This window comes from Phocoena sinus, chromosome X (assembly GCF_008692025.1).
Source record: "Phocoena sinus isolate mPhoSin1 chromosome X, mPhoSin1.pri, whole genome shotgun sequence".
Lineage (NCBI taxonomy): Eukaryota > Metazoa > Chordata > Mammalia > Artiodactyla > Phocoenidae > Phocoena > Phocoena sinus.
This window is the reverse complement of record NC_045784.1, coordinates 47,479,489-47,505,540: the sequence shown is the minus strand read 5'-3', so window position 1 is coordinate 47,505,540 and position 26,052 is coordinate 47,479,489. Positions and strand designations below refer to the sequence as shown.

The 26,052-nt window shown below is 37.6% G+C and overlaps 1 protein-coding gene and 1 long non-coding RNA gene across 2 annotated transcripts in view; one reads left to right on the top strand and one right to left on the bottom strand.

Moving 5' to 3' along the window:
* WNK3 (WNK lysine deficient protein kinase 3) overlaps positions 1-18,726 on the top strand; it is a 154,801-nt gene extending 136,075 nt beyond the window's left edge. Inside the window, exons 22-23 of the mRNA XM_032619722.1 lie at positions 14,039-14,241; positions 18,243-18,726. Of these exons, the coding sequence (XP_032475613.1) occupies positions 14,039-14,241; positions 18,243-18,572 (533 nt within the window). The 3' untranslated portion in view covers positions 18,573-18,726. The remainder of the gene's footprint in view (positions 1-14,038; positions 14,242-18,242) is intronic.
* On the bottom strand, positions 18,436-24,893 carry LOC116747484. The gene is made up of 3 exons (XR_004348060.1): positions 24,825-24,893; positions 20,189-20,264; positions 18,436-18,558 (listed from the first exon to the last, which is right to left on the bottom strand). It is a non-coding gene; the product is annotated as an uncharacterized LOC116747484 (long non-coding RNA).
* Between the last annotated feature and the right edge of the window lie 1,159 nt (positions 24,894-26,052).

The window sequence follows — 26,052 nt, the reverse complement described above, 5'->3', positions numbered from 1 at the left end:
GGAAAGCCGCAGGGGTGTAGGAATGGTGGTGTGCTGAATTGGGCGATTGGGATTGACATGTATACACTGATGTGTATAAAATTGATGACTAATAAGAACCTGCTGTATAAAAAAATAAATAAAATAAAATTAAAAAAAATATGTATACATGGGAGAGACCCAGGAAAACTGAGTAACTCACCAAAATGACTGAAGCCCTCACCTTAAATACCATCTTTAGCTAACAACAAAAGAAGATGTTGGGAGACTTCAAAGGGGAGGAAGGCAATTCACATGAAGATGGAAAAGCAAATATTTGCTGGGCCATGCAGAGACAGTGGGACACAGAGTGGACTCTGATCTTTAGCTCTGCCTACAGTTTAGCCTACCACACCTAGCCCTGTTCTTTGTATATATCTCTGGTGATAGCTCTATAATTGAAACAGGTCCTCTATCTAAATTATTTTAGGCAGTGAGAGGGAAGTCAAAGTTTCTTCCCAAGTCATTTGGGCCTTGATTATTTTTAGCTTGAAATAATCCACAAGCCAAAGATATATTTTGGGGTGGCAAGTTTTGCTTCCCTACACGGGCAGTGGAACATTCTCCTAGCTCATCTTGTATACTTTCTGCTCCTAGAAGCCACCATTTCCACAAGGAACCATAATTCATTTTATCGGAGATTAGGTTAGAAACCAAGATCTGGGTGCTTGGTGTGCTCATTGCTACTGGGATGTCATTGCTTCTAGGCCCTTTTAGCTGACGGATAAGGAAATATATCTATGCATACTAACTGATATATATCCATGTCTATGAATATTTCTATATGTAACCATCTGTGTCTATATTAAGGTAAATATGCATTCATATTGGTATCTCCAACTCTAATCCATTACCATACGGATTATATAGCCTTCTTCCCTTGTTTATCTGTAAACTCCCAGTCCAACAGTGAGAGGCTCTCACCATCCCCTATCTATTTATTTAATTGTCCAATTCCAGTATAAGGTATAGTGGTTTCAGATTTGTTCATTTATGCCCCAGTGGGAAATACCTTTATCAACTAGAATGCAGTGCTTATGAATAGTTTCTTTTGCCTTTAATATTATAGGTGCCACTCATTTCCAAAGTTATGCAGGTCAGCACTTGTTCCTGTACTCCTTTATGTGAGATTCCTTCATACATTTGTAATATGATTAGATTCTTTTGTCACATTCTGCATTCCATCCTGAGATCCCCTGGCCTCCTAAATGATTTTCTTAAATTTCATACATTAAAGTTGACTCTTGTTTGGTTTTTTTTTTTGGTACGTGGGCCTCTCACTGTTGTGGCCTCTCCCGTTGCAGAGCACAGGCTCCGGATGTGCAGGCTTAGTGGCCATGGCTTACGGGCCCAGCCGCTCCGCAGCATGTGGGATCTTCCCAGACCGGGGCACGAACCCACGTCCCCTGCATCGGCAGGCAGACTCCCAACCACTGCACCACCAGGGAAGCCGCTAAAATTGACTCTTTTTGCTGTAAAGTTCTGTACTTTTTGGCAAATGCATTCCATCCTGGGATCTTTATGACTTCCTAAATGATTTAAATTTTTTTCACACATTAAGGTTTATTCTTTGCTCTCTAGGATCCTCTGTGTTTTGATATGTTGTATTGTAGGGGTTTTTTCAGTTCCAAATATTTTCTTATTTCCCTTGAAACTTCCTCTTTGTTCCATGGTTTATTTGGTAAATTGTGTTGTTTAATTTCCAAGTGTTTCTTATTATCTCTGTTACTAATTTGTACTTCAATTTCATTATGATCAGAAGATATATTTTCAATGGTTTTGATTACTTTCAGTTTGTTCAGGTTTGTTTTATGACCCAGGATATGGTTTATTTAGGTGAATGTTTCATGTGCACTTGAAAATAAAGTATACCCTATTGTTGTTTAGTAGAGTTTTCTATAAATGTCAGTTAGATCTAGATGTTTGAATGGTATTATTCAATTATTTTATATCCTTGCTTATTTGCTGTGCACTACTTCTATTGTTGAGTGAGAGAACAGTGTAGAAGACTCCAGCTGTAATTATGGATTTGTCTTTTTCTCTTTTCAATTCTGTCAGTTTTTGCCTCATGTATTTTGAGGGTATTTTGTTATGTCTTCTTGGTGGATTGACTTTTATCATTACGTAATATCCCTCTTTATTCTTGGTTATTTTTGCTTGCTTTGATGTCTCCTTTGATATTAAATACGCATTCCATCTTTCTTTTGGTTACTGTTTGCATGGTGTATCTTTTTCATCCTTTTAGTTTTAACCTGCCTGTATTATATTTGAAGTGAGTTTCTTGCAGACAGCTTATGGTCACATTAAAAAAAAATCCATTCTTGCAATCTCGTTCAAATATTTTAAAACCATTTATAGTGAATGTAATGATCAATATGTTTGGATTTTGGTCTGCCATATTTTAAATCTGTTTTCTGTTTGTTTTTTATTCCTTCTCCTTTCCTACCTTCATTTGGTTTATTTGAATGTACTTTTAGTATTCCATTTTAATTTATCTATTATGTTTTTTTCTTTATTTCTTTGTACACTTTTAAGTGGTTGTTCTAGGGATTATACCTTTTCAGTCTACTTAAAATCAATCTTTTACTACTTCAAGAGGAATGTAGAAACCTTACATCCATATAGATTTCTTCCTTCTATAACTTGTCTTAAGTATTCCATCTACATATATGAAAAACTATATCACACGGTGTTATAATTTTCATTTTGCTTGAGTTTCAGAACTGAAAAGAATACATTTACCCTGATATCTACCACTTCTGTTGGTCTTCCTTCATTTCTGCTCTTTCATGTTTCCTACTCATATAATTTCCCTCTGTTTGAAGATCTTCCTTTAGTGTCTCTTTTAGAACAGATCTGCTGGTGACAAATTCTCTTAACTTTTTTTCATCTGAGAATGTCTTTTTTCACACCTTCATTCCTGAAGCATAATTTTGCTGTATACAGAATTTGGGGTTGACAACGTATTTTAGCATTTTGAAAATATTATGCCACTTCTTTCTAGCTTCCATGGTTTGTGATGAGAAATCCCTAGAAATTTGAATCATTGTTTTCCTGTATAAAATGCATTGTTTTTCTCTGGTTGCTTTCAGAATTTTTCTTCTCTTTAATTTTCAGCAATTTTTCTGTTTCAGTTTCAGCAATTACATATGTAGGCATGCGTTTCTTTGTGTTTATTTCTGTTTTGAGTTCACTGAGCTTCTTGAGTATGTGGGTTTATGTCCTTTTCCAAATTTAGCAAGTTTTCAACTAGTAGTTCTTCAGATATTTTTTTCTTATCATGCTCTTTTTTTCACTCTCCTTCTGGGACTCTGATGACACAGATTTTAGACTTTTTGCTATTGTCCTATAGGTCCCTTAGTTTCTGTACATGTTTGTTTTTTGTCTTATTTCTCTGTTGTTTAAATTGAATTTTCTGGGGGGTGGTGGGAATGAGTGAAATAGGTGAGGGAAATTAAGAAGTACAAACTTCCAGTTAGAAAATAAATGAGTCACGGGGATGAAATGTACAGCATGAGAAATATAGTCAAAAAAAAAAATACAGGGCTTCCCTGGTGGCACAGTGGTTGAGAGTCCACCTGCCAATGCAGGGGACACAGGTTCGTGCCCCAGTCCGGGAAGATCCCACATGCTGCGGAGCGGCTGGGCCCGTGAGCCATGGCCGCTGAGCCTGCACATCCGGAGCCTGTGCTCCGCAACGGGAAAGGCCACAACAGTGAGAGGCCCGCGTACCGCAAAAAAAAAAAACAAAAATATAGTATCTTTGTGTGGTGACGAAGGTGGTCAAAGGTACAAACTTGCAGTTATAAGATAAATAAGTACTAGGAATGTACTGTACAACATGATTAGTACAATTAACACTGCTGTATGTTATATGAAAGTTTTTAAGAGAGTAAATCTGAGTTCTTATCACAAGGGAAAAAATTTCTTTCTTTTATTTGGTATCTATATGAGATGATGGATGTTCACTAAACTTTTTGTGGTAATCGTTTCATGATGTATGTAATTCAAATCATGATGCTGTACGCCTTAAACTTATACAGTACTGTATGTCACTTATATCTCAATAAAACTGGGAAAAAATTGCATTTTCTTTTGTCATCTCCCTTCTGCTATTGAGTTCATCCAAGGAGGTTTTTTTTTTTTTTTTTTTTTTTTTTTCGGTACGAGGGCCTCTCACTGTTGTGGCCTCTCCCGTTGCGGAGCACAGGCTCCGGACGCGCAGGCTCAGCGGCCATGGCTCACGGGCCCAGCCGCTCCGCGGCATGTGGGATCTTCCCGGACCGGGGCACGAACCTGCGTCCCCTGCATCGGCAGGCGGACTCCTAATCACTGCGCCACCAGGGAAGCCCCAAGGAGGTTTTTTGATGGGTTTTTTTGGTTGTTGTATATTTTTTGGGTCTAAAATTTCATTTATGTTCTTCTCTATTTCTTTGTTGAGATTTTCAGTTTTGTCATTGGGTTCAGTAGTTTTTGTGATTACCTATTTGAGCATTTTAAAAATAGCTGCTTTAGAGTCTTTGTCAGATAATTCCAACATCTGTATTGTCCTTGAATTAGTATCTGTTGGTTATCTTTTCCCATATGAGTTGAAATTGTCCTGGTTCTGTGTATGCCAAGTCATACTGGATTTTATCCTGGACATTTTGAATATTCTAGGACTCTGGTGTCTTTTTAAAATCCTATGTAGAATGTTGACATTTTTGTTATAGGAGGTAATTGACCCAGTTATTTTTACCTTATGAGTTCCAACCTGCCTTCTGTGTTCTGTTGTTCTAATGTCAGTTCATTTGCTTTGCCTCTGTGGTGCTTTTTGGACCTATCCCACGTGTGGGTCTCCTAGTGGGTCTCAGTCTTGGGAAGTTGTCTGTTCTTTCAGTTTTCATGTCTTTGGTATGCTGAATAGGATTGGATTCATGTATGCACAGCTCAGTAGTAAATCCAGGAATTCAAAAATAACTTTTCTCAGTTCTTCCCTCCCTGCAGTACCTCCAGTACTTTCTGATTCCCAGTGACTCCTTTTTTTGTTCCTCAGCCAGAAATCTGGGATTTTAGTTACTCCGCTCTCTTGTGCACACCTACCACTGTGCACATGTTTAGGGCCAAGGTTTGGGAGATTAGAGACAGCAGTAAAGCAACAGTGATTGTCTTCACTCTCATGGAACCATAACTCACGCCACTGATCAGAAGGGAGGGGTCCCCTCCCTCAGAATTTGGCTTCCATGAGCTTCCAGGGACTCTCCCACCACAGGATTGCTTGGGGGTAGGGGAGAGAGTACAGAGAAAAGAAGAAAAAATAGGAATTTCTATACATTTTGAGAATGTTGGAAGTTCCCTTTCCCATTTTTCATGCCAAAAGTAGAGGATTTCGTCTGGAGATTTCTCTTTGAATACCCTAGTGCCTGCTTCTAGATTAGCCATGGATACCAGATAGGAAAAATTGGTAAACTCACTGCCATTTTAATGGTACTTTGAATTTTGGTTTTATTCCCTATTCACCTGCTACTATTAACTCTTCACAATCCTCAGATTGCTGCTCCATGTAGTCTGTCCAGCTTTTATGGAGAGACTAAATATGTTAAGCCCGTTTGCCCCGCAGTGTATAGCTGCTGATGTCTCTGCTCAGTTTTCCCCCCTAGTTTTTATTTTTAAGCTTGACTTCCTGGGATTGACCCCTATATCTGCATTGCTTAGTGTTCAACCAGAGATTGATCAGAGGTTGCACTTTTAAACACCTCAAGCCCAAAGGGCTTCCACTTTCTGCTGCTGGATCTATGTGTGGCCTGGCCTGGGAAACTCATTTAAACTTGAGGCCATTTTCTAGCTTTCATTTTCCTCTAGGATTTCTCATGCCTCCTCCTTGCATGTTCAGGCTCTGTCAGCCAGTGATGTGTATATGGTTTGGGCCCTCGAGTTTATGCTGTGCATGTGACGATATTCCAGTCAACCTGAGATATGTGGAGAATTGATCAAGCCTGCGATGGTTGTCTCACTTCCCAGGTCTCCCTGTTAACCTCAGGTTAATGGAGACACTGCTTCTAAAGCTCCAAATCAAGTGAGTTACCTCTGGCAGCAGTAGCAAAGCTTATTGTTTTCTCAGCCTGTCCTGCTGCGGTTGAATTGCTGGGCAAAAAGAGCTGGTGCAGAGGTAACAGAAACAGCCATGGGCAAAAACGCCACAGATTACACAGTTCTTAAAAGTTGAGTAGTTTTCATGAGTAACACTTTCGATTTTGTTGTAGGACTTTGGGCAAATTCCAGATTGCTGAAATGGTTGTTTTTGAGAGTTCTGTCCAGTTTTATTACTGCTTTTGAGGGAGAGGATTTGAAAACCTCACTCTGTCATGCTAGAAGCCATAAATTATTTTTTAGCAGATAGAAGTGACAGTATCTAACTATTAAACGTCATTAAATTAACTTATTTATTAAAATGTTTAGATTGATTCCTAAGCAGACCTAATACGAAAATATTATTTCCCTAAATGGGAACTAAATTATCTTCATTTTCTCTTTCTTTTAAGAATTCATTGAAGCCAAGTTTGCAAAGATAGGGTGTTCCACACATACCTTCTAGTGGTTTTATTACTTCATTGACTATCACAGAACCAAGTGATTTCATATTTCTAGTTCTAATAGCTCTCTTTCAAAGCTTGCTAACATTTCATATTTTCCCCATTTGGCCAAGATTGGTGGACACATTTGTTGGCCTTAGCGCAGCATTTTGTAAGCTGTCAGCAAGGAGTTAATAGGTGTTGCGTGGTCAAATAGGAAATGTTGGAGTCAATCATATAAAAACCATTTTTTCACTGTAGACTCTCTTAGATCCTTTAATGTGCTAATATGAATTGAGAATTTTCAAGAAAGGAAATAAATGTACATGTCCCAAAACAGTTTTACCAGAGAACCCACTTTTCACAGAACACATTTTAAGAAGCACTGCCTTAACATATATACAAAGATCCACGTCCATCTTTCCCTACACACAGGTATACCTATTTTGTGAGAAACATGAACTGATGCAGGATATTGCATGTAATAGTATCTACAATTTAGGTATGTGGTTAACTTATAATATGAGCACTGTGCTAAACTATGCAGAAAAGAGTTAACATAGCAGGCACAAGACTGCTATCTATAGAAAGGCCTGTTTCCAAGGTTGGACCTTGGCTGGTGTGCAGGAACTTGGTTTCCCTTTCTTCCCTGATAAGTATAGCTCACGTTGCCTAGATTGTTGGTACAAATAATGTGATTTATGCCGAATACCTGTTTTCCTTCTTAGAGTCTGGCATTTTGGTAAATGCTAGGCAAAAGTTGCCTACATGACCAGTCACAAATAAAAACCTTGGGCACTGAGTCTCTATCGGGCTTCCCTGGCCGGAAACTTACCATTTTTTGTTGCTGAGAGAAAGGAGCATACTCAAGAATGCTCCCTCACCATAGGAAGAAAGCATAGGGAAGTCTGTGCATGAATTTCTCTAGAATCCTGTGTATTTTTCCCTTGCTGATCCTATGTGCATCCTTTTGCTGTAACAAACTTGGCTATGAGCACAACTATATGCTGAGTTCTGTAAGACTGTCTATGGAATCAGTAAATCTGTGAGTGGTCTTGGGAGCCCTGAAACATAATTGCATTACATAATCTCAATCCTCAAAACATCTCTAAAGTAGGTAGAAGTTAGTCTGTCCTTATAGGCAAGGAGACTACAGTTAGTGGGGTTAAGCAAATCTGTCTGACTCCAAAGTGTTGGCTCTTCACTGTTATACTGCATTGCCTCCCAATACCAGACATCCTGTCTTCAGTGGATTGAAAGGAGGCAATGGGAGATCGTCAAAGGTGATAGTGGTCTGAGACTGTTTCATTCAGGAAGTAGGATTTGAGTTGGTGTTGAAAGGTAAATGGACCGGATTAAAATTGATGAAGTGGAGTGTGAAGAGTATTGTCAGTAGGTAGAATTGCATGTTATAAAGGCATGCAAATCGTAAAATGTGAGATGTATTTGGGAGAAAGAGAATGTAACAGTTGGGTGAAATGGAGAGTTTACATTAAAAGGTTTTTTCCCCCACACTTTTTTTTTTAATTTTTGGCAACTGCCACAGCTTATCTATACTATGGTTTGATGTAAGATAATATATTTAATCTAACACATTATTATGTATTTAAGCTTAATAAATGATATGATGTTCAAGGATAATAAATAAGATAATCTATGTTTGCATTTTCTGCAAAGACAATCATGACTACCAAGGAGTTTGCCACCGAAACAAGTTGAAAACCCACTATTGTTAGTACTAAGAAACTGTTAAAGTTTGTGTTTTGGGGGCTTTTTGGAGGAGAGGAATGAAATGCTGAAAACAGCATTTAACTGGTACTAATCTGGTGGCAATGTGAAGAATGTATTGGCTAGAACCAGGGAGTGAATCTGTTTAGATCATTGCCATCATGGCAGTCCATATATGAGATGATTAAGAGTTTAGAGAACTATGGAAGTGAAAACAGACAGGAGATGCTGTATAGGATGATTTGCCATGATGTGGTAATAAACTGGATATGTCTGTGTTTGTTGAGAGATCCAAAGAGTCTGAGACTGGGTGGTTTGTAAAAAATATGGTATCTTTAAAAGAAATATAAGATTTAGGCAAACTGTCGTGCTTAGACCATGATAGGCTTGACTTCAGATGTATTTAATTGAAGAATTTATTGACATTGAATTGGAGAAACAATTTGGGAGTTGGCTGTGAGGTTGGACTGAAGAGACATCAAGATTTGAGATAAGAGATGGAAACATTTGCAGTTGGGTGATCGCTGGAACTATCTGAATGTAGGAATCACCTTGGGGGAAAACAAAAAAGAACACCAAGGACTGAACTCTGATTTTACTCATTTCATCAATAAGAAATGAATATTAAAGAGCACCTTTGAAGTTATGTTACTACCTATCATAAAACACATTTGAAGAGTACTTCTTTTAATGTGCATTCATCGGGTAATTTCTGGTTTGTGAACTTTAATATGATATGAATAACTTTCAAATGAAATCAATCAATAAATGTGCCTAACGGAATAGTTAGGCACTGAATAACATTCAGTAGGGTATACAGAAGTAGACATACAGTGTTGTACACATGAAACTTATATAATGTTATAGATCAATGTTACTTCAATAAAAGAAAAATAAATACTTGTTTCGGTTTGTTATTTCTTCCTCTACTTGTTGGCAACTGTATCACTAGTGCAGCAGCCATCATTGCCCGCCAATTGAGTGCATAAGATCACTTGTTCCACCAGATTTGTACACAAGGAGAATCCTGACGTTGGGTTTTCCGTTAGTACAGAAATGTTCTTAAATGAATGACATTCAAACTTAGCTCTATTATTTTAAAGAAACTAAAGGGGAATGAGCACAAAAATACTCCTTCAGATTAGTTGGGTGGGCAGAAATGCTGGCACTAATATGTATATGTTTCTGGCTATCGTCTGCTTTTTATTTCTACCTGCTGACATTTTTCCAGGTTAAGAACACAATCTATAAAGGCTTCAGCTCCAAAGTCTTCCCCAACATTGTTGTGCTATTTGTTTGCTCACTGGAGTTGGCAGAGAATCACATGAATGTGCAGAGGGATAACAGGAAAAAATGATACTTTTATTATAGGCTGACTTGTGTGTCCTTGGGTTTTAAGTTTTTAAAAAGTAGGAATTCAAAAAAAAAAGTAGGAATTCCAACAAGATTGGTACGTCCTTTTAGTACATCATGGTTACTCAAAATTAGTAAACATTATTTTTGTAAAACACTTTTCTATATGAGAATATGTTCCACTTAATTCATTAAACTCTTCTTAAGTAATTTTCACTACTATATTTCCATTTAATTTTTATTAACAAAATTCCACACTTTGGGCTTCCCTGGTGGCGCAGTGGTTGAGAGTCCACCTGCCGATGCAGGGGACACGGGTTCGTGCCCCAGTCCGGGAAGATCCCACATGCCGTGGAGCTGCTGGGCCCGTGAGCCATGGCTGCTGAGCCTGCGCGTCCGGAGCCTGTGCTCCGCAATGGGAGAGGCCACAACAGTGAGAGGTCCGCGTATCACCAAAAAAAAAAAAAAACAAAAAATTCCACACTTTATTTTGATTTCCTTAGTTTTTGCATAAATTCTTTTTCTGTCCTAGGATCCCATCCAGGATACCACCTGATATTTACGTGTCATGTCTCTAAGCTCCTCTTGGCAGTTTTTCTCAGACTTCCCTTGGTTTTTTTTCTCTGTTTGTTTGTTTTTAAATTTTATTGAAGTATATATAGTTGATTTACAATGTTGTGTTAATTTCTTCTGTACAGCAAAGTGACTCAGCCATATATATATATATATATATATATATATATATATATATATATATATATATATCTGTGTGTGTGTATTCTTTTTCATATTCTTTCCATTATGGTTTGTCACAGGATATTGAGTATAGTTCCCTATGTCCATTTAACTTTTAATCTCCTTGACTCTAAGCCTTCAGTAGCACAAGGGTCATAGAGAATGACAGACTATGCATGAGCAGTCATTGAGATTATCATGTTCCTCCTTATTAAGCAATTTTCTTATCCTTTTTCCAGTTTGTTGCATGGATTGGCATGGTACAATGGAAAGCACACTGACCAAATAGTCAGGATACTTGGGTTCTAACCCCAGCGTATAACGTCAGCTGTTTACTTTCTGGATTCCAGTCTTCCCATCCCCAAAATAGAATGATACTTGCTGAACCTATATCACGGGCCTGTTATGAGTTTCAAAGAATATAAAGAAAAGTACTTTGAAAGTGTCTATATGTAGGCTTCTTGCATTATCTTTTACATTTTTTATAGTTTTTCACAATTAAAAAAAAGTCCCATAACAATTGTACAGGATATTTTCACATGTTTATTTAATTAAATCTGTGGAAATGTTACTGTGCTTACATTTCACAACTGCATTTACTAAAATTCATTTTAGACCCACTCTGTAAGTTTTGACTTGTAAATCAGTCAGAGGAACTTTATGAATCTTTTCTATGAGAATGATTTAGTTAGCCTGTGTAACAGTACTAAATAATTTAAAGACGGTGTGATGTTCAGATTAGGAAACTTTTCACTGATGAAGACATCTGTAAGTGATTTCTTTCATCTATTTGGACATCCTGTACTCCAGAACTCATGAGGCTAACAAAAGCACCTGCCTTCTTATTTCTGCTATTCTAGATAGACATTGTTTTTATCAATAATAAACAGAAATATTGGTAAACAAAAATTTAAATGAGATTCTAGTTTTCTGAAGATTGTTGAAAGTCAGTATGGTATATTAAAAGAAAAAGTTCTTCTCTATAGGCTTCTCTATAGGCTCTCTAGGCTTTAGAATTCTGGGCCTGGCTCTGCTGGCATCTAATTGCAAGAATCAGGCATGGGGCTTCCATAGTGGCGCAGTAGTTAAAAATCCGTCTGCCAATCTACAGATTTAGTGCAATCCCTATCAAACTACCAATGGCATTTTTCACAGAACTAGAACAAAAAATATCACAATTTGTATGGAAACACAAAAGACCCCAAATAGCCAAGGCAATATTGAGAAAGAAAAAAGAAGAAAGAAAAAGGAGTCAGGCTCCCTGACTTCAGACTATAATACAAAGCTACAGTAATCAAGACAGTATGGTACTGGCACAAAAACAGAAATATAGATCAATGGAACACGATAGAAAGCCCAGAGATAAACCCACGCATATATGGTCACCTTATCTTTGATAAAGGAGGCAAGAATATACAATGGAGAAAAGACAGCCTCTTCAATAAGTGGTGCTGGGAAAACTGGACAGCTACATGTAAAAGAATGGACAGCTATATGTAAAAGAATGAAATTAGAACACTCCCTAACACTGTATACAGAAATAAACTCAAAATGGATTAAAGACCTAAATGTAAGGCCAGACACTATCAAACTCTTAGAGGAAAACATAGCAGAACACTCTATGATGTAAATCACAGCAAGATCCTTTTTTACCCACTTCCTAGAGAAATGGAAATAAAAACAAAAATAAATAAATGGGACCTAATGAAACTTAAAAGCTTTTGCACAGCAAAGGAAACCATAAACAAGACAAAAGACAACCCTTATAATGGGAGAAAATATTTGCAAATGAAGCCACTGACAAAGGATTAATCTCCAAAATATGTAAGCAGCTCATGTAGCTCAATATCAAAAAAACAAACAACCCTATCCAAAAATGGGCAGAAGACCTAAATATACATTTCTCCAAAGAAGATATACAGATTGCCAGCAAACACATGAAAGGATGCTCAACATCATTAATCATTAGAGAAATGCAAATCAAAACTGCAATGAGGTATCACCTCACACCGGTCAGAATGGCCATCATCAAAAAATCTACAAACAATAAATGCTGGAGAGGGTGTGGAGAAAAGGGAACCCTCTTGCACTGTTGGTGGGAATGTAAATTGATACAGCCACTATGGAGAACAGTATGGAGGTTCCTTAAAAAACTAAAAATAGAACCACCATATGACCCAGCAATACCACTACTGGGCATATACCCTGAGAAAACTGTAATTCAAAAAGAGTCATGTACCCCAATGTTGATTGCAGCACTATTTACAATAGCCAGGACATGGAAGCAACCTAAGTGTCCATCGACAGATGAATGGATAAAGAAGATGTGGCACATATACACAATGGAATATTACTCAGCCATAAAAGGAAACAAAATTGAGTTATTTGTAGTGAGGTGGATGGACCTAGAGTCTGTCATACAGAGTGAAGTAAGTCAGAAAGAGAAAAACAAATACCGTATGCTAACACATATATATGGAATCTAAAAAAAATTTTTAAATGGTTCTGAAGAACCTAGGGGCAGGGCAGGAATAAAGACATAGACATTCAGAATGGACTTGAGTACACGGGGAGGGGGAAGGGTAAGCTGGGACGAAGTGAGAGAGTGGCATGGACATATATACACTACCAAATGTAAAATAGCTAGTGGGAAGCAGCCACATAGCACAGGGAGATCAGCTAGGTGCTTTGTGACCACCTAGAGGGGTGGGAGAGGGAGGGTGGGAGGGAGACGCAAGAGTGAGGGGATATGGGGATATATGTATAAGTATAGCTGATTCACTTTGTTATACAGCAGCCACTAACACACCATTGTAAAGCATTAAACATTAAACATTGTAAAGCATTAACATCTCCAATAAAGATGTTAAAAAAAACAAAAAAAAGAATCCGCCTGCCAACGCAGGGGACACAAGTTCGATCCCTGGTCTGGGAAGATCCCACATGCCACGGAGCAAGTAAGCCTGTGCACCACAACTACTGAGCCTGCACTCTAGAGCCCATGGGCCACAACTACTCAGCCCACATGCCACGACTACTGAAGCCCGCACACCTGGAGCCCGTGCTCCGCAACAAGAGAAGCCACTGCAATGAGAAGCCTGTGTACCGCAACGAAGAGTAGCCCCCGCTTGCCGCAACTAGAGAAAGCCCACGCCCAGCAACGAAGACCCAACACAGCCAAAAACAAAAACAAATAAATAAATGTATTTTAAAAAAAAGGAATTCAGGCATGTCAATTTACTTTTTCTGGGCCTCATTTCCCCATTATAAAACAAGTGTTTTGGATTAGACTTCTAAGGTTCTTTCCATTTTTAACATTCTGTCATTGTTTTTTAACTCTTCTAAGTATCTGTCTGAGGAACCTGATGATAAGATTACAGTTGATACTAATATTTTTGAGATACTATTTATTATATTTGACTTATACCTAAGGTGACCATATAATTTGCCATCCAAACAAGAAGAAACTTTTGAGAGTGAAAGAGATACTGTTAGTAATTACACAAGGACCATAGCTTTAAGCCAGAACTAGAATGTCTGGTTACCCTATCTATACCCAATATGTAGTTCTGCATTACTGGCCGAAAAAGAGTATTTGTTTATCAGTTTTAATTCCTTTTCCTGGTTTCTCTGTTTTTTTTTTCTTCTTATAGATCCACTGTGTGTGGAAAGTAGTGCAGCATCATGCCAGCAATCTCCAGCTAGTAAAAAAGGGATGTTCACAGATGACTTACACAAACTGGTGGATGACTGGACAAAGGAAACAGTAGGAAATTCTCTTATTAAGCCAAGTTTAAACCAACTTAAACAGAGTCAACAGAAACTAGAAACAGACAACTGGAACAAAGTATATGAAGTAAGTTGTTTATACCTGACCCTCTTTATTTATGAGAACTAAAACCATAAAGATTGATTCACTTAGGCCTATAGTTATAGTCACTATGATAGAGTGGTGTGATTTGACAACATAGAGACTTTTATCCTTGTCTAGATTCATTATGTCTTTGAGCAAATTATGTTTTAGGCCAGATGCCAGCAAACTATTTCTGGGAAGGGGCCAATTAGTAAATATTTTCAAGCCATGTGGTTGTAACTAATCAACACAGCCATAGACAATACATAAACAAGTGGGCATGGCTTTGTTCCATTAAAACTTGATTTGCAAAAAGAGGTGGCAGGCTGTAGATTGCTAACCCTTGTTTTAGGCTATTATACCTGAAGGAAAAAAAAGGTATCAAAAAAGAAAGCATCTGGAGTGAGGGTTAATTCAACCTTGTGGTGCAAGAAGAATTTGGGTTTTGAGGAAAAGTTATCTTATGTTAATTGTACATCAGTATTCTCATAGCCAATAAGTTATCTTACATATTCAGTATGAAAAAGAATTTTAAAGATATTTAAACTAGAATATTATAAAATATATCTTAAGTTTATGGGCGAGATGTCTACTTAATTGCATATGTCCTTAGTCAGGTGTACAAGCAATTGAAATGTAGAAAGATGTCCACAACACATTCTGGAGTGGGAAGACAGGTTCACAGAATAGTATATATAGTATTTATGTAAAATTATATAAGATACATGTATATATGCATAGAAATAGGAAAAGCCATTAAGATATGCTGGATGGTGGAATTTGGGCCTTATTTTACTTTGTACTTTTCTGTATTTGAATTTTTAAAGTATCATTTTTTCAAAATGAATAAATCTATTAAAATGTGAATCAGGGCTTAGAATCTGAACCCATATAATTGAAAGAGATATATCTGAGTGTATGTGTGTGTTATGTTTGTGTACATATATGTGTGTGTATATATAGTCATTGCATGTAGTTTGGTAAAGAGTCTGAAAATACATTTAGTGTTAACATTGAATAAAATTTTTCAAAAGCCTAGATTTTCCAAACTAGTAAGCAGTGTATCTGCTTAAGGGCTCTGTGTATTTATATTATTCCTGGCACCGATTTATACACAGATAGTATCACCATTGTAAAAACTGGAAGCCTTTAGAGGCAAATTTTAAGGCATAGATGTGTTTGTGCTGCCAGTGAGAGATCCTCTGAGCACTATGTGAATGGAGGCCTTTGTTGATGAGTTGGAGGGTGGTTTATTGTGGTATAATGAGAATGTTTGGAAGAAGAGTGAGTAGAAAATGGAGTACAAATAAAAGTGGTGAAGGTCTTTATACGGACTGGGGTTCCAGCGTCAGCTCAGTCATTTACTAGTTGTGTGACTTTAGACAAGTCATTTGTGCGTCAGTTTTCATGTCTTTAAAACAGGGATAATACCTTCCTGCTTTGCAGGATTGCTGTGAGGATTAAATGAGGTAACATTTTTAAAGTGCCTAGCACGTAGTAGTATCCTATATATGGTAACTATTTTTGTATTTTTAGGTTCAGTTGATTATATCTTTGTGTGGAGAGCCCATCTCACTATCTAATGTTCTTGCATGTTACTGTTCTGTTCCTTAGAAAAATTTGTCACAATTATGTGCCAAGACCTCTGCTAGGCACTGGGTTTGATTAGCAAAAACAAGTATGTTCCCTTTTCTCATGGGACTTATATGCTGGTGGGACAGTTAGATATGAACAGACTTGTATAAATAAACATAAAATTGCAGCTGTAATAAGGACTACAAAGGAGAGATATAGGATACCATACAGTAAGGGAAATTTGACCTAGTAAAGGGAAGTCAAGAAAAGCTTCCCTGAGAAAGTGATGATTGAGCAGAGATCTGCAGGATGAGTAAGTGTTAACTAGGTGAAAAGGGGAGGGAATATGATTCTAAGCAGAAAGAACAGCATATACAAAACCCCTGTATGGGGAAACAGAATGAAAGGACTGAAAGTAGGTCCATTTGGCTGAAGTGTAGAGAGCAGAGAGGAGTTGGTGCACAGTGAATCTAAGGAGGGTCTTAAAAGTGGTGATGACAAGGAACTTTGTCTTTATGTTAAGACAGATGGATAGCCATTGAAGCCCTAGGGTTGACATGATCAGATTTGCTTTTTTTTTTTTTATTTTTGCGGTACGCGGGCCTCTCACTGTTGTGGCCTCTCCCATTGCGGAGCACAGGCTCCGGACGCGCTGGCTCAGTGGCCATGGCTCACGGGCCCAGCCGCTCTGCGGCATGTGGGATCTTCCCAGACTGGGGCACGAACCCGTGTCCCCTGCATCGGCAGGCAGACTCTCAACCACTGCACCACCAGGGAAGCCCCAGATTTGCTTTTTGAAAAGATCACTCTGGCTTGAAGCAAGAAGAAAGATTATTGAAGATAAGGGTAGATGTTGGTAGACCAATTAAGAGTTAGTCACAGTAGGCCCGATAAAGAGAAGTTGAACAACTTTTTAAATAACTATACTTCAATTTAAAAAAAAAAGAGAGAGAGAAGCTGAGATGAAGAGAAGTGAACAGATTACAAGAAATGTTTAAGAGATAAAATGGACCAGATTTAGTGATGGAACTGATGTTTGGCAGAGGGGAGGTGTCAAGGCAAGGTTTCTGGCTGGTATAACTGGCTATCATTCCAGCATACCAATCATCAAGAAGGGGAACATGAGCAGGCAGTGTGTTTTGGTAGAAGAAAGATCATACATTTGGTTTTGGTCATTTGAATCTGAGATGCCTTTTAAATATCCAAGAGAAGATTAAGTATAACATGTCATCTCCAATTTTTTTTAAATAAAAATCACATTGTTACTGTTTGTAAAATAATAATGTTTGTTATAGAATTTAATCAATGCAGAAAAGTACAAAATTTTAAAATACCACCTTCAAATCCTACCACCCAGAAATAGTTGTCACTAACTTTAGATAAACATTTCAGATATCTTTCTATGTCTGTATATGAATACATAGAAATAGCTTTACAAAAATGTGATCATACTATATGTGCTATTTTAAAATCAGAAGTATTTAGTTTTACTTTAACAGAACAAAAATACTGATATGAAAAAGGGATTGCTGGACTTCAAATGTTTCTTTTTTACCTCAAGAGATCTTGTCATTCATTCTTGAGTCAAGCTAAAAACCTTTAACCTAACTGTAGTTTGAAACTTTAGTTGAAAGTGTTTTAGCTTGACCATCAGTTTAGAAGAACTAAGAATTTGGGACTGATACCAAGCTCTCCTTTAAGTAAGAATTATTTACTTCCATTTAGACTTATTATTCCCATGTGCATAAGATTTCAGTAATCTCTATACATACACATAATCACAATACAATATAATAAGAAGAGTCAGGCAGGAATATGTTTTCTTAGTACTGCCCAAAACATAATTGTCGAGTTTAAATTTCCAAAAATATAACAGAAATGTCAGACTTTAAATAGTGAGTAGGAGGAGGTAGGGAGGTGACATTTATTGAGCACCTACTATATGCCAGGCTTTCCCCTATGCCACTCTAAATCATGCTCCTCTTTCTCCAAAGAATTATGTAGTAAGATGGACTACTGTTGTCTGTGGCCCTGAATGAGAGACTGCCTGGGACTGGCAGAAGGAAGTAAAAATTGAAGAGTAGTGCTAGCACGAGGAAAGGAGACACTAAACTGTGAACAGAAATTTAGCAGGGGTCTTGGAGTTAGCTGGAACTGTGTTCAAATCCTCACCTTACTATTAACTTGCTAAGTGGTGATGGGTGTTATCAATTTTGAGCTTCTGTTTCCTCATCTAAAAATGCCTGCCTTGCAGGGCAGTTACGAAGATGAAATGAAATAAGGTATATAACTATGCTTAGCACACAGAACGTTACTCCAAAAATGGTAGACACTCAGAATAATAATGGGAGAGTAGTAAGCCAAAAAGAATACAGATGGGTAAAAGTATCTACCAAATAAACTGATCTTTTGTTTTTATTTTTTGTTAGAATACTCCATCTACTATGGGCTACACATCAACATGGATTTCTTCTCTGTCCCAAATCCGTGGAGTTGTCCCAGCCTCCTTGCCACAAGGATTCTCACGCCCTTCATTTCCTGGGCCATTATCATCATATGGAATACCCCATGTTTGTCAATATAATGCTGTGGGGGGGCCAGGGTATCCAGTACAGTGGGTAGGAATTTCAGGAACACCACAACAGTCTGTAGTAATTCCTACCCAATCTGGGGGACTGTTCCAGCCGGGGATGAATTTGCAGGCATTTCCAGCTTCATCAGTTCAGAATCCATCCGCGATCCCTCCTGGTCCCAAGTGAATCAGAGTAGAAGATGAAGAAAAAGGAGATGTTTTTCAGAATTATTTCCAGGACACCTAAGATAATAAACTTTCTCCTTCTTGTGTTCTGCCATATTTTCCCTCGTTTTGAGTTTACTTTCCACTATATATTTTTTTCCAATGTAGTATTTGATATAGCTCATCATCCTGTAGAACTGTGCAGTTTGTACATAGAACACTGCACACAGAAATGTTTTTTCACTTCAAATCCTATCCTCTTTGATACTTGATTTTTTAAAAATACTGTTCAGAATGCTTTAATAAGCTCAGCTTGAGCATTTCCATTTCCAGGACACTTTCCATTATTGCTGCTCTCTGCAGCTGGATGAGACTTTTCTTTAAAAGGTATAAAAACTATTTATATTCCCCTAACATGGGCAAAGTGAGACCCTCCAACAGCTGGAGTCTTATGGGATTCTTCACGTTTATCTTAGGTTTACCTTTCGCAGAAGGCAGGGTAACTTGCTGCAGGAAATGTTTTGGTATATAAAATTAGAATAACTTTGTCAACCAATATAGAACATGAGCCCTTTTTAATGTGATTTTCTTCCCGTCGTCACAGCAGTAGGAGTGAAGCCTTGTTTTAGGTGAGGCGGAGAGAAAGGAAAAAACAGAACTGTAACAGTTCCTTGATTCTGCAGATACTGTAGCTGCTTTAGGATTTCCATAGTAATTCAAAGCAGCTATCTCTTTGTTTCTCATGTGCACACTACATTGTTTTTGAGCATCTGAGAGGCATTGGTTTGGCTTGCATTCTTTTGCAAGGGATGTATTGCAGCTGATATGAATCTCATTTGGGGGGAATCTTAGTGTTCCTAACAAAGAGGATTCAAGTTACACCTCTATTAGTCCATTCTTCTGAAGTGAAATTTACTTGACACAGTAGGTTTTGTAGGTTTTGAAACTTACACATGAAACACTGGCTTTACAGGGTTCTAAGAGATGTGGGGTATACATTGTCCTGCAGTAGATAGTAGACCCTCAAACGGTACTATTTAAGTTGCCCTTAGCTTTTTTTTTTTTTTTGGATTACCTTTTTTTCAGTTGTTATAGTTTCCTTGTTAGTATCTAGCATCTTAGATGCTTTTAGATCTCAGATGATTTTGGCAGCCTCTTTAGAATCTGAGAGAGATCACTGTCAAGTTGCACTTTACTGGGTTTTATCCAGTTTTAGGAGGAGGGGAGGCAATGTCAAAATATACACTTTTAGTTTTCAAGAAGGTTAACTGTAATAATCTTAAAAGGCTGGTCACAGAGTTACCTAATGCTCAGTCTGTGAAACCCAAATAGAATTCTAAAATGGTATTTATCGACTACCACATATAAAGATGTTTAAAATACTTAGTTTTCGCTCTGAAGATTTCAAGGTCATTTCTAGTACACATTTAAGTAATGAGTTGTCTACTGGTCAACATTCCAGATGATCACCCAACATTTCTGTTGACAGATTTTCCTCCATATTCCTCTAAAAATTTTACCCCGTGATCTTGCCAGGTAATGAGGAAAACTTAATGGGTGTACCTTTTTTTGCACAGTCTACTTTGTGACATGCAGTACACTTTTTCAAAAAAAACAAATGTGTCTTATGTTACTTACCTGAGGATCACACTCAGCATCATGAAGATTCTGTTGCTATCATTTGGGGGCATCCAGGGCAGCATTTTGAGAATTGCTGTTGATAAGAGCCACAGTTTTCTTTTCATAAAACATACTCTGGTTTGGATGAGTCTTTCTAAATCTTATGTACAGATTCTTCAAATTTCTTCTACAGTATTGGTTTGCAAGTTGAAGTGGTTTTAGGACATTAGTGTAATGCAAATTCTTGCATTGCAATTTTCCACGTGTACAAAAACAATGTGCCTAAAATCCGTAATTCTTTAAAACTGCTTGTGTTTCATTATTAGAGTCAGCTTTGTGTGATTACATTGAGACTTACAACCTATAAAGTGAAAATACTGCAGGTTTTATGATCCCTTCTTCTCGAGTTGCAATCCTTTTAAACAGTGTACCCCAGGATGAAAAAAGCTCCATGGATGACATGCACAATTACATTTATTAATGGCTGCTCTACATCATATGTCCCACATTTTGCCACCACCTCTGTTTTATGTATAATTCATCATTCTTTTGCCTGCAGAATTTTGCAGTGCCTTGTAATATTTAGAATCTTTTCAGATTTTTTGCTGGAAAGAAAAGTAGTCTTCTAAAGTTTGAAGATGGTGAGTAGTGTACTGCTGTCTCCATGCTGACTGCAGTAGTTGGGTTAACATATGTATACATGATGTATATGTAACATGTATAAGTTTAAAAATACAGAAAAAAGTGAGTTTGTGCAGAAATGAAGAAAACAGTGTTATTCACATCACTGTGGGTTTTTAAGTTATTTTTTTCCCATTACTTAAATGTTTGATTCCAATTACAGTCACTTTGTAAATATTAGCTAGTTTTCTATCTAGGGGTTTTGCATTATTTCATAATTTTGCTAAATCATATGATAGTGCTGTTTTCATCCTTGCTGAGGTACTTCCCCCCCCCTCAGAAATAATTAACTCTTGAGGTAAAGCTCAGAAATTCCCTTCTTACTTAACAAAGAGCCTACTATGTAACAAGGGCCTTCTTCCCATTTCCAACACACACACACAAACCTGTCCTTTCCATTTTCCTTCTTGTAGAAAAAAAAAAAAGGTTATACTAAACCATCCCACTTGTAAAGTTTATTTGGGGGTAGTCTGTGTGTCCAACCACCATGTTTACTTCTCAAAGTGCAAGTCTGATGAATAGTACTGTATCTCCATATGTGGCAATGTGAGCATTTCATCATGAATTACCTGCTGCTATGTTTGTGAAGTTGGGTGTAACATCATAAGAATATGAAACCAGTATTGGTGTAAATCTAATGAAAATAACCCTATGTATATTTGTAGCAGTCTTGAATCTCTAAGGCAATTTGCTGTAGTATAACAAATATCCATTTCGTTTTTCATATTTTTCTTGCCAGTTTTATATCAAGCATGAATTCTAATGGTTTGACAGCAAAATTATCTGTGAAAGTTTAAAAGGCACTTTTCTGCTGTGATTTTTGGATTGAGTGTGGAGTGTTATGTACAGTATGATGGGATGTATCATTTTAGAACCGCAGATTTAATTCTACTCCAATTACATTTGTTTATCTACCTCTTTTTCAGTGCTGTTTTGGGGTACACATGTAAACACTGCCTGTGAAACTTGCTTTTTTGCCTTGATTCTCAGTATTCTTTCAGGTTATAAATCTGGCCTGCTAACTATGAGTTTGAAATGAGAAGGACCATCACTCTGGCACCAATCTATGTTTAAGTGATGAGAGCCACATGCTTCTGTGAAATAAACTTTGGGGATTTAGGGATGGAGAACAGAGAAATAAATCCAGCTGGTGGCAATATAGGACTTAGTTGTAGAAGTTAGTTGTAAAATAAACAAATGATAAGAAAGTACCTAAATTAGACAATCTGGTGCCTGTAACTTCGTATCTTTTTTTCTGCGGTACGCAGGCCTCACGCTGCTGTGGCCTCTCCTATTGCGGAGCACAGGCTCCGGACGCGCAGGCTCAGTGGCCATGGCTCACGGGCCCAGCCGCTCCGCAGCACGTGAGATCCTCGCGGACCGGGGCACAAACCCGCCTCCCCTGCATCGGTAGGCGGACTTTCAACCACTGCGCCACCAGGGAAGCCCTGTAACTTCGTATCTTTTATTAGAGATGCGTTTCTTGTCTGTGTGCCTAAAGGGCTATGGGTTGAAACTGCTTTAACTATCACAATGAAATATTTGACAAATATTACAGCAGTGGCCCATCATTCAGCATATTAGCATACTGCTAGGTATTTGCAATGATATTTTATTACCTTAAAATGGCCATATGCTTTTAGTTGAATTGTAGTTAGTCGTAACTGTTTATCCAATCTCTAAAGTTTATTGGAGGCATTGACTTTCTTCTTTGCTGTCTTCTCTGAGTGATGAAAATGATGCATTCTCTGTTTTTTCCAGAAAACTGAGCAAATGTTTGTAAACCACATGTTATTTGTTTCACATGTTTACTGTGTGTAACACTACAGCATGTTTAATGTTAGTAAATACTGTATTTCAGGCTTCATGTACAAGTACATTCCTGAGGTATACTTGCCATCAGTTTGGGACTCAGTTATTTAATCTTCTGTTTGGTTTAGAAGAATCTTGAGATATTTGAGGTGGTGTGCAGGCCATTTTCTAGAATAGATTGTTCATTTTTAATCTTGTAGTTTACTGGGGACTTGTTTTTTCCTCCTTTATTTAGAAGATGAACCAGTAAGGGAGCAGGGCATAGGAAAGGTCATTGACTTGGTAAATGTAATTTCTGGGATTGAAATAAAAAACCCACAAACAATCCAGACTGTAAAATGGTGACACTCAAACTTGGTAAAATCCTTTGAAGTGAAGTTAGTATGAAATTTTTATGGAGCCAGATGCTTTCAGGTCACCCTGGAAATAGTCTTTGTATGTGAAGGATGAACACAAACATTGGTCAGGGACCTTGACAGCCACCATTGGCAGGGGCCTGGGATAGTAACTAGGTTACACTTAAGTTATTTTCAACTGAGATAGCTGGAAGATTATATAAACCAACAGCTCCCATTCTGGAAGGTCTTCTTTTAATTAAAAAAACCTCTAACAGAAAGGCCAAAAGTCAAGCAAGAAGGGGAGAAACTGGGCTCTTGAGAAAAAAAAAAGTGCCAGTGAAAAATAAAATTCCTAAATGTGTGCTTGTCATCCTTCCAGTTTTTTTTTTAAGTTGCATTTCTTCTCCGTTATAATTTAAGATTTCATATTGAGGTTTGTGGTCCAGAACATACCCTCAGCAGAAATAGTGACTGATTGGAAAGTGCAGTTGTTCAAGGTCTGTCATGCTTAATCACTTAAAGCTGTAATTTGTTTGATATGAATATTAAGCATGTAGACCTAGTGTAGCATGGGAGCCACTCAGGAAGTTTATGCAATTAATAAACTTTCATGCATAATTAATTTACTATGAAGTATGCAGAATTTCAACCACTTCTCTACACTTAACACTTAGTTGTATATGTGAACTCTCCTTTCTTAATTGGGGAATGTAGCATTATATGGAATGTTGTTAAACCTAATTTTAATCCTTCTTGACATTAACTTTTATTATTTTTTTTGGTAAACCAAGTGATCTGCCTTTAAGCAGTTGTCTGATTTTGGTTCTTTGAAACTGTGATTTTTATTTCATTTGTATCCAACCATTTGTTTTGTTTCCTGGAAATTTTGTTTTGAAACAGAAAATAAAGGCTGTGTTAAAATGAGTATGTTATCTTATTAAAACGCTGTCATAGTCACTGCAATCATCTGGCTTAAACTGGTTCTTCATTTACCAAATCTAATTTAGCAGGTTTAAAAACTTTAGTCCTATAGATATGTTGGCTGAACAAACTAAGCTGTGTGTTACCTCTTGATTTATAGCTCCAACAAATTTTGAGTTGGACCCCTTGTCCTCACTTGTCAATGAGCCATAATTGGAACAGTCACTACGATTTACTGAGTACCTACTGTGTTAGTTAGGCTTGTGATAAAATTCATAAAACAATCCTATAAGCTAGATCTGTTACTGTCTCTACAGAGAAAATTTGAGAATCAGAGAGATTAAAGAATTTACCAAGGTACCATAGCTAGTAAATGATGAAGCCTGGATCCAAACCCAGGTCTGACTCCAAAATTCATGGGAAAAACCTCAGGCCATACTGACTCTCAGATGTACTGTAATAATAATAATCAAAATACATTTAGACTACATTTTCAACTAATTATTATGATTAGTATATACGCTTTGCATATATCTTTCATGAGGTTATGTCCAGTTCTTGTTTTATAATTTCAGAAGTATATGTTTATGGTACAAGCAAGAATTCAAAATGTGCCCTTTGTGTAAACTTATTAAGGAGTATTTCCTTTCATATTGACAGTGTTTATGGTCCACCTTCAGAAAAAAGTGCATTTGGAAATCTCCGTTGCACATCTTTCATTTACCACACTACAGTGACTTGGGAAACTGTCAAATGAGGTCAGATCCCTTGTTCATTTGATAATTTAGGTAGAAGAATCATGCATATGTTTATGCAAACAGCCCTGAAGGAAGAATAAGAGGCCTATCAGAAATATTCAAGATTAGATGAGGATTTGTAAAGTGCTTTTAAAAATCTATTACCTTGATTTTATGACAATGACTCCAAGGTACTCTCTCCTAGGTGATCCCTAAAGGGAGGATACAAGGTACACAGTTGAACAAACACAGGTTTTTTGACTCACAGACCCCTCAAACCTCTATTTTCTCATTTGTAAAATGAGGTGGTTGTATTAAATGAGATATGTCCCAAATTTGCTAATTGTGCTTATTGTTAGACATCTCTAGTGACTTTCACAATAAACTTGCACTTGGGAAACCAGACTGGTTTGGAAATGGGCCCTGGTTCTTATTATAGTTGCTACAGATACCACTTGGAGTTCAGCAGACCTGGATTTGTATTCTAGCTTTGTGAACTTGGAAAATTACTTAAATTTTTAGCTTCAATTTCCTTATCTGTAAAAAGGATAACTGCTTCACTGGTGGTATTTTGAGACTAAATGAAAAAACATAAAGGGCTTAGCACTGCACCTGGCACATAGTAGGTCTGCTCAAATAATAGTAACAGCTACTGAAGGGACCTTACATATCACTAAGGAGGAAACAGTCATAGAGATGTGACAAAACTGAACCCAACCTGCGAGTCAACGTGAGGTCTGTTGGTGAAAGATTGGGTATTGGCCCCAGTGGTGCCAGATGATGTAAAGTGAGGTTCAGAGATGAAAGTGTTTAAGTTGGGGGATAAAACACCATAAAACCCATTTAAAATGTGCCATGATTAATGAGCACTAGATTAAAAGAATCAGATGAAAGAATTAAGTCTGTGACTAAAGAATTTAGAAGGAGCTGAAGTAGTAGGAGAGTTGGGGAAAAGACGGTGGGTCTTAAGACAGGAGCTCAAGACAGAAATGAAGTAAAGCATAGATGATGGTCTGAATAGGAGCAGGACCTTGGGATAAACAGATGAAGAACTGGAAAAGACTAGTTCACATGCATGTTACAAATTTGTAAGATTTCTCCATTCCAGTTCAGAGGTTCTCATCGCTGACTGCATATTAAAATCACCTGGGGAGGTATTTTTTAAAATTAGTGTCCCTGGGCTTCCCTGGTGGCGCAGTGGTTGAGAGTCCGCCTGCCGATGCAGGGGACATGGGTTCGTGCCCCAGTCCGGGAAGATTCCCACATGCCGCGGAGCGGCTAGGCCCGTGAGCCATGGCCGCTGAGCCTGTGCGTCCGGAGCCTGTGCTCCGCAACGGAAGAGGCCACAACAGTGAGAGGCCCGTGTACCGCAAAAAAAAAAAAAAAAAAAATT